Source organism: Dicentrarchus labrax, unplaced genomic scaffold (assembly GCF_905237075.1).
Source record: "Dicentrarchus labrax unplaced genomic scaffold, dlabrax2021, whole genome shotgun sequence".
NCBI classification, from domain to species: domain Eukaryota; kingdom Metazoa; phylum Chordata; class Actinopteri; family Moronidae; genus Dicentrarchus; species Dicentrarchus labrax.
Window position 1 is genome coordinate 2,611,213 of NW_026136717.1, and position 14,676 is coordinate 2,625,888.

At 40.4% G+C, this 14,676-nt stretch overlaps 1 protein-coding gene across 2 annotated transcripts in view; it reads right to left on the minus strand.

The window, feature by feature from the left end:
* Window positions 1–6,691: 6,691 nt before the first annotated feature.
* The window catches only part of mllt3 (MLLT3 super elongation complex subunit), a 55,831-nt gene continuing 47,846 nt past the window's right edge, over window positions 6,692–14,676 (minus strand). For both annotated transcript variants that reach the window (XM_051428558.1, XM_051428557.1), the window contains 2 exons: window positions 13,844–13,915; window positions 6,692–10,391 (listed from right to left, as the gene is read on the minus strand). In XM_051428558.1, the coding sequence (XP_051284518.1) occupies window positions 10,260–10,391; window positions 13,844–13,915 (204 nt within the window). In that variant the 3' untranslated portion in view covers window positions 6,692–10,259. The remainder of the gene's footprint in view (window positions 10,392–13,843; window positions 13,916–14,676) is intronic.

A 14,676-nucleotide genomic window follows, 5' to 3' on the forward strand; every position in this document is an offset into this window, starting at 1 on the left:
CTGCAGTAAACAGAGAATACATTTTTTTCTATCCTGTTCACACTTTATCCAATCAGGAGACAAAGAGGCTGTCTTAAGGGCAGGCAGCAGAATGTTAGTGTGTTGACCAAGCAGAAACCTCGATGGCTGCAAATGAAGCCAACAACTGAGTGATTGTGAATTTTCTTAGCCAATTGTTCAGATATTTCGAGCCCATTACAATTAAACTATTCGACAGTTAATACTACATCTTTTACCCACTGACAAACTCACCACTTTGTTGGTGTTTTGAGAAATGAAGCCAACGTGGAAGTAACAAAAACTGCAGTTCCTCTAACAGCCACTTGAGGCTGGCTCCAGCAGTGAGTCAATCTCTATAACGCCACATATTAAAATGCCCAACAAAATAAACATGTTTACAGCCTGGCACAAAACACTTTTTGGTCAGTTTTTGGTCTATATAGATAATTTCCCTGTTCGTGAGAGGGGGTGAACCTTTTTAAATTATATCAAGACTTAAAGTTCAGCTGAAGCTGATGGGAAAGTAGTTGTGCAAGTATTTGGTTATGAACCAAACTATTTGACAATAGTTATTATGGCTAATGCTGAGGAGAACATGAATGTCTGAAATTTTGTGGCAATATATTCAATAACTGTTGAGATATACCTCATATGTGAACCTCATAGTGGAGCTAGAGGAAAAGTCAGAGGATCGCCAAAGTCATTATGATTGTCTGGGCACCACAGATGTCTACCAAATTTCTGTACTTATTATTCGGAAGAGAAAAAGGAGTTGAACGGTAAAATGATTACCCATATTACCCTAATTTCCTGGTGTAACTTTGACTTTAAGGTAGGGTCAGTTATTCTGGAGAGAGATAGTTGGTTGGTGAGTCTTATTCCCAGGTCATCAAATACCAACACTTTGTCAATCCAAACTTTATTTGAAGTGGACACAATCAAAATAAAACTCACCAAAACTTTGTCTTTGTTAATCTTTCTGTCGCTTGCCTGGTGACAATTTTTTTTTACCCAGGATGCCGAAGTCATGATCCACCCTACTCCCTACTGAGATTCTTACCCTAACCCTTATCAAGCTCACTACTTGTGCCTAACCCTAAACAACCAAACCAATGAAGGCAACGAGTACTAGCCAGTCAGAGGAAGATGACACCGTGACTCCACTATATCTTCACATAGCTAATGGTTGTAGAGCACATACCACATATCAAGACTGAGTCCTTACTGCAGCAGCCTGGATTAGAATCCGACCCCGGGTCCTTTCTCCCTGCCTTTCCTGTCACTTTCTACTGTCACTATCCAAATAAAGTGAAATGCCAATATATATATATATATATATATCTCCATCATGTGTCCCTGGAAGCTACACCTGCTTCTGTGCAAATAATTCTAAAGCGTAGAAGGCGTTTTTCTCGGAGCAGCATGCCTTCAGACAGCGCAGGGAGGTGAGATGCAGGAGGAAGGAGAGACTTTTCATCAACCTTGAGCTTTAATGACTTCCTCGAGGTGCTTTTTGACTGCTGTCCAGAGGCTCGGCAGGAGGGAAGCCTTCCTCCTCAGCCTTGGCCTCGTGCCAGGGTGACAATCAATGTCTCTGTGTCTCTTCTGTGGGAGATTATTTCGAAGGTCTCCCCCTTTTTATTGGAGGAAATGGTATTTGGAAGCTCAAACAGGATGTCCTGCTGACTGGCCTGGACTCTGAACCATTCCCCCCACCCCCCCGGGCTCCATTCTTCCTCTATAACCCCCCTCCTCCCCTCCCCTCCCTCAGCTCCATTCTCTCAGAGGAAAATAGCTTAAATTAATCCAGGAGTCTAAGCAGCCACTTCTCTTTTTCTTGTCTCCATTTGGAACGGCAGTGAAGTCATTCACAGATGAAACTGTCCTGGTTGTGCAGAAGCCTTTGGTAGGTCTGCTGTCTGCTGGAGATGATGCCACATGAACAAATGAATCCAGTGTGGATCCATTTAAAGGTGCAGATACTGTTCCATACCACAAAATGACAACAATTTCCAAAACTGAACTTTTCCAGGATGCTGTCCAGGTTGGCTCATTTTAAAAACGGCAGTCTTGCGTTTTTTGATCTTGATCTTTTTGAAAAACGTGAGAAGCATTAGAGAGCTCAGTAAAAAGATCACAATGACTTTGTAAAACCAAAACAGTGATCACAGAGAAAGGTGACAGATGACCAATTAGATATCTAATAAACTGCAAACCAAGGAAGAAATTACTTTAAAGGTCCAGTGTGTAACATTCAGGAGGATCTGTTGCCAGAAATGGAAAATAATATTCACAGAATGTTTTTAGATTTGGTTTTTGGAGAAAAAACACTGGTGCGAGTGAAGCAAAAGCAACACACCCATTGCAGAAATTAAACACCCACTGGTTTTCTGAAACTGAATAAACTAAATAGAACTCTTTTACAATTTTACAATTACAACGCATATCTTATTAAATAGGATATAAGTTGTAATTCTTCTTCTTGACCTCAGTGCTGCATTTTATACAGTGGATCACAAACTATTGTTTGTTAAACTGGAAAATTCCACAGGGTTCAATTCTTGGTCCTCTTTTATTTAACAATAAAACAATTTAACAGATGGGTGCAGTGACTGTGCAGCCTCAGTTGCCATGTTTACACCCACTGTATCTGCACAGAGAGAAAAAAACTATTTTGTGCCGTTGTTGGAAAGATATTTTATTTTTCATGTTCACCTGACTGAAAAGGAACAATGGGATAAGCTTTTATCAGAATCTTTCCTATAATTATCTGTTCTGTGCAGATGAATTCTTAAATGTCACAGACAATATGTTCCAACTTTGGCTAATCTCAGGGGGAAAATATACAGCAGAGCCACATGGCGAGACGCAGGTTTTAGTTTGATAAGGGAATGCAGTTCTGACCTCTGAACCAATAGAAATATTTGATCATTCTTAAGAGTTTTTGTATCACAGCACATATACAGTAATTAGCTGTTCATGGCATGTGTGGGGTTCATGCTTGGCCTCCCCTGCTATTAGCCTTGACCTCATGACCTTTAAAGAAGCAGTTTTGGCTCAGTAAAACATTAGAGGAGTGGGGGGTGTGTTGAGCTATGGATCATCCAAACAGTGTAGAAGGAAAAAAAAAAAGATATAAAAACAATCAAAAGGGTCTGAACCCAGAACTGTGGCATGTGGACAAAACCCAGCTGGAGCAGTGCAGCCAGTGTGCTGCAGAGCTCAGGCTGCAGAGCGGTTTCCGTTTAAAGGAAGGACAATTCATGAAGGAACGAAGAGGTGTCTGATGGGAGGTGGAAGCATGATGTGATTAAAGCATGATACATTACTTGAGTTGTGTCCAACTGTCTGTCTGGCAATCTTTTATTTTCACAGCCAGTGTTCTCCAGCTCTGATATAATGGAGGTTCCTCCCTGGCAGTCTACAAACAACATGAAATTCCCTGAGGTCTACAGCTATTCCAACAGCTCTGATAGTTTGTTAAGCCCCTAGGAAGAGCGCTCTGCTTTGAAACCAATTTGACGTAGTGGCCAAACCATGTAACGACAGGAATAGCTTCCGTCACATGACTTTTTCCATAAACTGACATTGTGGAAGAAGCTATAAAACAGTTGATACATTTTTTTCAGTGTCACAAACCCCACGAAATAAGTCCTTGTCCTATCAGAATTTGATCCATTCAGTCTGATTCTTAAAGTCCCTATTTTATCCCCATTCAAGTTCACGGAGGGATAAACCGCAAGTCCTGCCTCCAACACTGTATCCAGATCTCCCTACATCCCTGCAGTCTGTACTTACACTGCACGCACAACATGCATTGTCAGATTAACGGAGACCAGAACTCATTCATTCCAATGGAGGGTGAATAATAAACAGTAACAGACTAGCGCCCCCTTGTGGCTATTGGCTCCCCTGGCCATTGCACCACAGCAGGTTATCTGGATACTCAGATACGGCGGTTCCAGTTCTGTCAAGTAAAGAGCTCTGCTGGGTTGTTTCCGGGGCAGAGGTCATGTCAACAAATCCGTCCACCAAAATAGCATACGTAAAGCATGTGTAATCAGACGCAGTGGCGCTCTGAGCTAAAAGCTAATGTCAGCATGTCTTTGATGTTCAATATCTTACATTAGCCAAATTAGCATGCTAAAATTCTGTAATTAGCACTAAACACAACAGCTGAAGCTGATTGTAATGTTGTTAGTTTTGCAGGTATTTGTCCAAAATGTGTGTGAAATGTGTGAAAAGCACTCGATAAAGTACTGAAATAAATTCTGACCTGATGATGGCACTAAAGCAAAGCAATCCATCCAGTGGTTGTCGTGATATTTTAGTCCAGGTAGTGTTTCTACCACTTAATTTCCACTAATTTCGAGGGGAATCCAATCGAATTCAAACCTACAGCAGGAGTTGGTTGCATTGAGAATAACTATATAGATATAGCCATGGTCTTGTTTGTTTATGTAGTTTCATATAGAGCCATCGGTATTAAATTGAGAATGTTTTATAACCAGTTAAAACTACTGTGTGCAACAGTTTTCCTACCAGCTAAATCAGTGGAATGAAATATAAAAAATTTAAATATAATAATTAAAAAATCATCAGTGAAATAAGAGCTTTTCTTTTACACAATGAACAACTTTACAAACAGAGAATCTGGCAGTTACACCCACTTTATTCAGGGATTGGTCAGATGTACGGGGGTGAGAGAGTGAGCAGGGTTGGACTGGGTTAACTACTCCTGTCACTTTTGTGTGTGTGTACATTTATCTCAATTTGTAAGATTCTCCCTTTGAGACTACAAAGACACAATGAACACACAGCTGGCACATGATCATAAGAAACATGCTGAGGCTTTTATTTAAAAATGTGGAAACTTGTCCTGAAGGGGGTTGCAGGAGGAATCAAAAGGAACACAAACCTACTGAGGAAACTTCATTTTAGATATTTATTGTGCACAATTGGAAATGTTCACCTGATGGTGGCGCTACCTGGTGATGCTGCCATAAGGCCCTGCTGCTAGTCAAACACATTATGTGTGTATAAAAATCCACAGTATGAAAATGGACTGGAACAGCACAGATCTGCACCATTACTAAATATAGGAGAACACCTACCAACTCCTCCACACAGACATTTTTAACATTTAGCCTGCAGTCAGCAGGAACAGGTTGTTCCAGTGCAGGCCTGGTAAGATGTTTGACATGAAAACATGTGTGAGTCTTCCTCGCCCACAATAAATGGGGAAACTGGATGACTTCCAACTTTTCCTTCTATCAGACCACCCACTTAGACTGACAAAAAAAGAACGCGCACGGCACAGTTTTTGTCTCGCTAGAGGAGGGAGATCAACATTTTCATCCCAGAATCCAATAATTCACTCAGTTACTGACCTTTTATCCCATTTACACTTTGATTATGGTTGATTAAAGTTTAATCAGCCCTTCTGGCATGAGAGATAAATATCAGTTTTGTTTCTGGTTTCTCTGGATCCTCACTGCACAACCAACACTACACACACCAAGCTCTCCAAGACCTTTTCTGCACTCCAGTTTCATTTCGTTTTGACAGCTGAGGGCTCAGTGTCGGTACAATATGGTAGTGAATTTATTATTTTAAAGTCTATATTTGACAGAGACAGTGTTGGGATTGAAGTGGAAGAAAGAACAAGAGAGCAGTAACAATAGCTGACACCATGCAACCAGAATTATTAGTTTTATTATTAATAATGTGAATTCATTATTATTATTTGTATGTATGTAATTATTGCAAAAAGCAAAGCCAATGCGGAAGTGTCTTTCTAATGGCCTCCAGGGGGCGACTGCACATGTTGCAAAAAAAAAAGTCTGATTGTATGTAATGTTATGGAGAAATGATCCGACTTCTAACTTGATTTATTAGCTCAGTAAAGAGTTTCCTAATGAGTTTATGGTCTCTAGTTTTAGTCTTCTTCCATACAGCATGATGTTCTTTTAGTAAATTATGGTCCCATTCAGAGTAAAATAGGCGATAAAGCAGGGTATGCTTTAGGGCCTTGCGACTTGTGATTGACAAGTTGCTACCACGGCGTGTCCCTTGATTCTCAGTCAGATCAGGATAAAGACGCGGCAATGCACATCCTCCTCAGCTCCACATTCTGCACCCAACGATTAACTCTTCGATAAACTGCTAAAAAAAAGGTTTATCTGTTGTCCAAGCTGACATCCTGAAATGTCTTGTTTTGTCCACAACCCAAAAATATATTCAGTTTACTGTCACAGAGGACCAAAGAAACCAGAATATTCACAATTTTTCTTAAAAAATTACTCAAAACGATTAATTGATCTGGGAAAAGTTGCAGATTAAGTTGATATTAGACAACTAATAGATCAATCAACCAACTGTTGCAGTTCTAGTCACTTCTGAATAAAAAAACTGACTGCCATAGCCACACTAGAGGCTTTAAACCACAAACCAATGTGTGACTCCATGCTGGCTCCATCCACTGCAGTCCTTTGCAGATTTAGATAGATACAAGCTTCTGTGGAAGGCAATAGTCTACCAATATAATAATAGAATATTAATCAAAGATAAGACCACTATTCTAAAATGGTTTAAAAGTTATGTTTTACGCACCTAAAATATTTGTTTGTGCAGCAGAATAAAATATATACAGCCAGAATATATACACTGAATGAAAATCTGACAAAAAAAGCTCATTCACAAGGTATTTAATAACTCATCTGTACATCATACAGAATATTTATTGTATGTCCTCAAAATACACAGGAAACCATAAGACAAAACGGAGGGTAAGAAAACCCCTTTAAGGTCATTTGGAAAGGACCACCACGGTTCACCATCCTGATACAAATCAAACAAAGGCCCTTTGAAAATGGATGCTTAGCTTTGATTTAACAACTTAAATTCCCACAAAATAAATAAAATAACTTTTTTTTTTTCTTTTTTCTAACACCCATAACAGTACCGGTCAGCCAAAATTCCTATTGGCTTTGTTTTTTGTGTTAAATTTACTCAAAAACATTTCACACATTTCAGAATTGCAGAACAGTCTCCTTCCTGACATTGTAAAGGGAGTTGGTTGTCCCCCTCTCCTACAAATCCATGTCCCCGATGGCAAAGACACAACACCGTCCTTATCATATTCTGTAGACTTACATTTGTAGTATCCTAAACCAGCTGAATCTATTAACTATGCTTTTGGCATGTTCCGTTGGCCCTGTAGCAGAAAATGAGCAGACACAACAAAGCTTTCATTAGGTCGTAGCCAATGAGCAGGCTGGCAGGACCTGCTGTGGCACACTATTCCTGGAAGTGATAAAAAAATAAAAATAAAAATGTATTTTTTGATTGTATCGTTAGAACTTAGTGATTTGTGCTCAGCTCACTCCAGCAGTCGCCTATGTCTTACTTTTTACAGTGTGAGAATATGGGAATAAAAAACTGCCAAATGATGCTTCACCTATCTGTGTGTGCGCAGGGTCATTTAAAGTCTTAATGCATGTGGAATACAGATGTATCAGTCTGATGAGTTTGCAAGTCATGTTAAAGCTGCAGTATGTAATTTTTTGAAAAATGTTTGTCATATTTGCTGAAACTTTCACTATACCCTGACAGTACTACATGAACTGGCTCCTCCTAGTGATTATCTGTCTCATGTACAACTGTCAGGATATGATGAAAGTTTCAGTAAATATAACTAAAAGTTATTTTTATAAAAGTTACCTACTGTAGCTTTTAACATGAGCTTTCTTTAAGAGGACAAAAGCAAAATGTGGGGATTTAAAGCCACTTTATGTAGAATTTTTATGTTGTGATACTCACCTTTTTTAATTTTTTGCAAGAGGATATTTCTAGTTTGTTTTGTAAAATTGTTACAGTTGGTCAGATTCATGAGGTGGAGGAAGGGAGATAATGACTTTCTTTGCGGTCTTCCCTACTGTCTTTATTTCACCACTGGGGGCAGCAAAACTGAATATTTTAAAATTCTGCACATATGGGCTTTAAGTAGTCACTGGAGAATTGCTATTTGTAGCTCAAACAGATGCAGTCTTGCAAAGCTAGAGTAATGTCTGCACACCGAAGGCCTCATTAGGCTTCTAACAACATGCCTTTTGGATTGTCTAAGAGATCTAAAACAATATTTCAGACAATCCGACAATCACAGACACTTTATGTATTTAGCCATTTAGTATTGGCCAGGTGTGTGGAGGTGTGAAGGTGAACAGCAGGGTTTGTGTACAACTGAGTCTTCAGGGTCCAAAATTAACACTAAGCAAGTGCCAAATGTGGGTTAATTTTGGGTTTGGTGGAAAAATAAATTGGGCTCAGTGGCTGATAAATAATTTGCAATCACAGAGTTCACATCACCGTGCTGAGACTAATGCAACCCTCACTGTCCACTATGTTCTTGCATAATATGCATTACATATTCTTAGAGATATGGCAACACATTCCCACTGATAAGCCACAAAAAAGAAAACATGACGACAAAGAGACAGAAGAGAAAAGTCCTGGAGGCAGTAGAAACAGCAGCCCTGAGATTCTGGCTAAAATAAGTAAAGGTTTTTGTTAAAGGTCCAGTGTGTAACATTTAGGAGGATCTATTGGCAGAAATGGAATAGAATATTCATAGGTAATTTCATTAGTGTATAATCACTAGAAAATAAGAATCATTGTGTTTTTGTCACCTTAGAATAAGCTGTTTTTATCTATAGAGGGAGTGGGTTCTCTTTTGGCGGAGTCCGCCATGTTAAACCACCCAGCCCAGAACGGACAAACCAAACAATGACTAGATTTTTGTGTCCACCGCTCCGAAGGGGACGGCGAATCAAGGGAATTTTAACTTCACTACTAGATGGTACTAAATACTACACACTGGTCCTTTAAATAATGCATAAATGGCTGGTTAATTTTCTCTGTTTACCTGCCATTAGATGAGCCAAAAAGTTAATTTTGGACCCTGAATGTCTTTGAGGAGAGATGTTTGAAATTGTGCGACTTTGTCCACGGGCCAGACACATGTACTGTTTTGACATTCCAATTGAATCATTATCTTCTAACACTGGCCCTTTAAATAAATGTGTGGTTCCTGGTAAGTGTGTGTGTGAGCACCTCTTTATTGATGCGGTTTCTAAACCGCACTGAACACTTTTTCTATTATCTCGCAAAATGCAGCCAACAAACACAACCTTCATCTTGTGGTATCTGCTTGCATCGTGGATGTTTTCTACGGCTAAAACCTGTCTGCAAATGACTGGAAAGACTTCAGCCAGTCAGAACCAAAAACCACAGTTTCCCTTTCAAAAGACAAGGTTACAATTGGATCGGGATTTGACCCAATCCAGTCCAAACCCCATTTTATTTTGAAAATACAGCACTTGCTTGTGGTTATCTAAACCACTACCCTTTGCGTCTGGCTGGATCCACACAAAAACTGACCTCGCAAGATTTAGGAGTGCTTCTGCGAGGCTGCTGAAAGTAGTTTTTGCACAATGTGAATAGCATTTCCTAAAACAAAACAGATTACACATTTCCAACAGTGTCGCACACATGTAGCATGTCTTTTATGATTTGTAATAGAAATCTATCAGCATCACATTCACACCTTCTGTGGCAGTGTTTTGTTCCCATTGTAATGATTCAGTATGACATTCAACTTCAGTTCAAGTCAGCGACATAAAGAGTGTCGTAGGATTCAAAGATACGCCTGTTGTGAAGTGCTTCAACAAAGTCTCATTCTGCTGTTTTTCTTTTTTTGCCATTTCAATCACTCACACACACACACACACACGCACGCACGCACGCACACACGCACACACACGCACACCTGCAAATTAAATTCAATAAATAAGACTTACAATGTTGTAAGGCAATGTTGACCATGCATTTGTCACAATGAACAACAAATCAAGAAACATACATGGTAACAATATGCACATTCATTAAGAGCAACAAGGTCGCCACTCTCCACTTTAATCCTATAAATCAAGTGAAGTCTTCAAGGCTTTCCGGGTGATCTCCTGATCGACAGGGCTCACCCCTCACAACACCTGGCTCTGGTTTCTGTAGTGGGACCGCCTCTTCATTCAGAAAGCCCAGTCCAACCAGCAGGCTGGACACACAGCAACTGGACCCAGCCACAGTGGGGGAGGAGGGGGGCGGGGGGGGCTTTTGCATTGCATCCAAAGGTGGGAGTTTGTATTCAAGAAAAATCAAAAGTCTGTGTGGAGACGAGATCCAGCAGCCAGCTGCTCAGAGCCTCAGGACAGTCCGGAGGTTTCCAGGTAACTCTGGAGTTTTCTGACTGTACTTCTGTCCAAGGAGCAAAGGTCGAAGTCAAAAGTAGTGTTTGTGATGTGGAAGTGTCCCGTCTCTTCAATCAGGTTCACAATCTGGAGGACAGAGAGTACAACTATTCATGTCTGAACATTTAACCTGCGTATGCAAGTAAAAGATCTGCCCAATTTAAGATCCCTTAAATAAGAAACCAAAGTAGTGAAATAACATCAGCACACAGTCAGCCTCTTTCAATGCGAACCATTCATTATCTACTGATAGATACATGTAATGTTTGTACTGACATTACTTCCTGCATGCACTAGTAGAAACTACCACAGGAAGCATTAACCATGTTAGCACTGTTAGCTAAATGAATCTTAATTTTTCAGCACTTCCTGTTGGGAGGACAATTTGAAACATTAAATGGATGACATGGATCATTATTAAATCTCTGACTAAGCATGCTGAAGGTGAGTACGTCAGAACCAGGGTTCACACTTTTTTCCGAGACCTTTCCAGGAAATTTTCTTGACAATACAGATCGTTTAAGGGACACTGTTTGCTCACTTTGGTGGCATGCTTGCTTTTTACCTCAGCTCTAAAAAATGACTTCAGTTTGGCTACAGCTCAGATGTTACTCTGAGCTTTTCCAGGACAACATAGATTATTTTATTTGGTCAAACTAATCAATTCCCAGATGTTTTTGTGACTAGAAAATGTCCAGGTTTCCCAGGACATATGGGAACCCTGTAGAAAACGCAGAGCAGAGTGGTTCAGACGAAAGAAGAAAACAGGGGTCCATACACATTTGATCTGGTTAGCTGCGGAGTACAAGAGTTCTACAGTTTGGGCAAAGCTTGCAGTGTAATAAAAATGAGCGAGGCCTCCTCCTTCATGTACCTTTCCTGTGTATTACTGGTTTTAGACTTTGTACCCAGTGGGGAAAAAGAAGCTTGTGGTTGGGAGAAGGAACACCATAATATGTGTAGGTAGAGTTCTTAAAAATGTGGGGGAAATAACAGCCAGCTTTTATGACAGGGTAGATCTAAGTCAGATGCTCAGGCGTCACCTCTCTCACTCTCGCACTGTGGTGCACATTTTCATTGCAGTTTGGGATTCATTTCAACAGCTACCAAACTCATGTTGTGTTCCACTGTCTGAAGAGGCGCCATGTGCATTACAGTGCTCTCTGTGATACAATATGTGGTTCCCGCCAGTGTGCAGGAGAGGCTGCGAGTTAATCATTTCCATCTCTTGTAACAGGAAGTGGAGCCAGTTGGTGAACTCGGCTAGATTAGCTTGATTACGGCGCGAGTTAAAGCTGTTTTGGATGAGATTTCTTCTTTCCTCAGAGCCAGACGTCTCGTTAGGAGAGCGAGGCAGAACCTGGCAGCCGCAGCCGGGAAGATCCACTAATACCGTTATATGATAGGGCCCGGGAATATAAGCAAGAAACATGCAATCTCTTAGGTGGAGAGAGGTTAACCAAATAATTCATTGCTTCCAGATGAAGCTGCAGATTGCAGAGGATCTGTAACAGATCACAGCTCCTCTTCTAATCCGACGCAACAATACAGCTGACCAATAGCACTGGCAGGTAGTGGTATTATGCTGAGATCAGGGAAAACTGTGGGAAGGCAGCCACTGCACTTTTCCCTTTTTATCTGGAGCTCGGCAGTTCAGTGTAAGTTTTCCACAGAAGATAATAATGCAGGAATGTAAGTGATAATATCAAACCTCCACTACATTAAATGTTTTCTTATTGCCAATGGAATCTGATACTTTTAAGATTATGAGTGCAGATTCATTTAAATAGTAGTTTATTTTATTTTCTAGATGTATATGTATATTAATTGTGTTTTTAAGAGTTCAGACTGAATTGAGTCAGCAGTGCTAGGTGGGGCTGAAGACTTACAACATGTCAGACAAAGCTGAAAATATTAGCTCGCTGTCTCACTTTGGCTGTTAAGCTAACTAACTAACTAACTAATGTTAGCTAATGTTACATAATGTTATAACTGAGTGATTGTGAATTTTCTTAGTCGACTGTGGAGATATTTCAAGCCCATTGCTTTTTAAACTGTTCGACAGTTAATGCTACATCTTTTACCCACTGACAAACTCACCGCTCTGAGAAATGAAGCCAACGTGGAAATAACAAAAACTGCAGTTCCTCTAACAGCCACTTGAGGCTGGCTCCAGCAGTGAGTCAGTCTCCATAAGGCCTTTACAGTAGAAGTAAACATATTTACTGCCTGGTACAAAAACTGTTCTGGTCTCTATAGCTAATTTCCCCGTAAATGAGAACTGTATGGGGGGTGAATGTTTATATAACTCACCCCTTTAAATGATATATGTATGTGTTTATATATATATATATCATTACAATGTATTTTACTACCTTTAATTGATAGTGACAGAAGAGTGACAGGAAAGGGGATAAGAGAGGAGATGATGAGATTTGAACCCTGGGCCGCTGCAGCAAAGACTCAGCTTTTGTACGCGTGACACCAGCTCTATCAGGTGAGCTATCGGGGCTAATCAAATTAAATTGTATTAAGGCTTAAAGTTGTGTATAACTATGGGCATGGCCACTTTGACTGACAGGTGGGTGCTGTCACAGGCTGCTGTTTTCAGTAACTAGGCTTCATTCAGCCCACCAGAGCTCCACCCACACTCCAAGATGGCCACGGACAGAGCCGCTCACACTGTGCTTCACAGCGGCTCTTCACAAACCCATAGGTGGTGTAACGGAGACTACAGACATTTTGATTTACACAGTCTATGGTTTTGAACAACAAAAACACACAAACTGCTTGCTATTAAAATAAGTGTTATTTTGTGCACACAGACACTGGGGGAAGGTTGTAGTGATGGGACATTTTCAGGTCTGCAAACGTTACAACCCTGAACCCAAATAACAAGGTTTTAACATGTAACTGAAGCAGTCTGGTGCACTCTAATTAAAACAGAGGGAAAAGATATATTGTTCTTTTTTTTAAAGGAATAAAAAGTGTTCAAGTATAAGAGTCAGAAAACACTGCAGTGGTACAATCCCTGGCCAATCCATGCACCCTGCTGAGCACACTGAGTAATTCAGTTCAACTGCATAATGTAGGAGGTGATAGGAAAAATATTCTCAGCTCATCTTAAAAATGATGTTGTCCTTCAGCATTGAGACCAAGTTATTCCCTCTGGACCTCATCATTTGAGACTTTAACAGTTTTTCTGGGAGAAATCCAGCACAGCAGAGGCAGAGGAGGCAGCTTCAACCAACAGATGACTGCAGTGCAGCTACACAACTTACTGAATCCACAGAAACAACCATGACGTCCAACATAAACACATCACAGTGTTCACTAATACTATCCATAAGCCCACCTTTGTCTGAAGTGTGCGCCTGGGGTTTTTAAACATGTTAAATGCATTGTGGGAGACGTGTAGCTGAATGAGAGGAGGCAGACGGAGTGAAAAATGGTACAACAGAAAGGAAATGATAATAATCACCTTCAGTTAACAGAGTGTTACACAGTGACGCTACCTGACAGTGTACCATCATACATACCTGTTGCAGTATATGACCTTCTCTTAGTGTCATCAGTCTCTTGTGCAGTTCCACCAGCTCGTCCAGGTAAGCCTGGGAAACACACAGCAACGTGTTGTTAGCTTTATGGCTTTCATATGCCACTTTTACACACAAACCTGCTGTGAGGCAATGAACACACGCTCAACCCACATTTAACCCCTTCATACCAGAGTCGTCGTTTCGCACAAGACCCAAATAACTGCTGCACACACAGCGGGGTACAGCTAGAATTCTTACAGACATTTTTAAACTTTTATAAATTATCTATTATCTACCCCCCTTTTTTTTTAATGTAAGGGCAAATTGACTACATTAATGTGGCCACAGCTCATAAGTAAGTGAGTTCAAATCCAGTAGAATTGATTTTATTATTTTACTACAGAAAATTCATCTTCTAGAAAGTCTTTGTTGCATGTACAGTTAACATCACTGTGCCTGTATTCGTTGACCACTGCAACAAGAAACTTGATGCTGCATGATGCAGATATGAGAACTGATCACTGCTGTCAGTTCCTCTTTGCATCTGGTAAAGCTACTTTGAAGTATCATACAGCTTATCCTTCCAACAGTCGAGTTCCAAACAAAATACACACCAAGGTTTACGTAGGTGATCTGTGTGAGGGGCTAAAATACAAACATGTCCAGGATATTTGGTCATTATAATCAATTTCCAGGTGTTTCCATTACTGTAAAAACTAGTCTATAAATGTCCAGGTTTTCCAGGGTGTGTGGGAACCCTGCTTGTATCAGAAGGTACGCTGGTCCTCGTTCTCTGTCAGGTGAGATCAGCACTTTCATCTATTCACCGATAA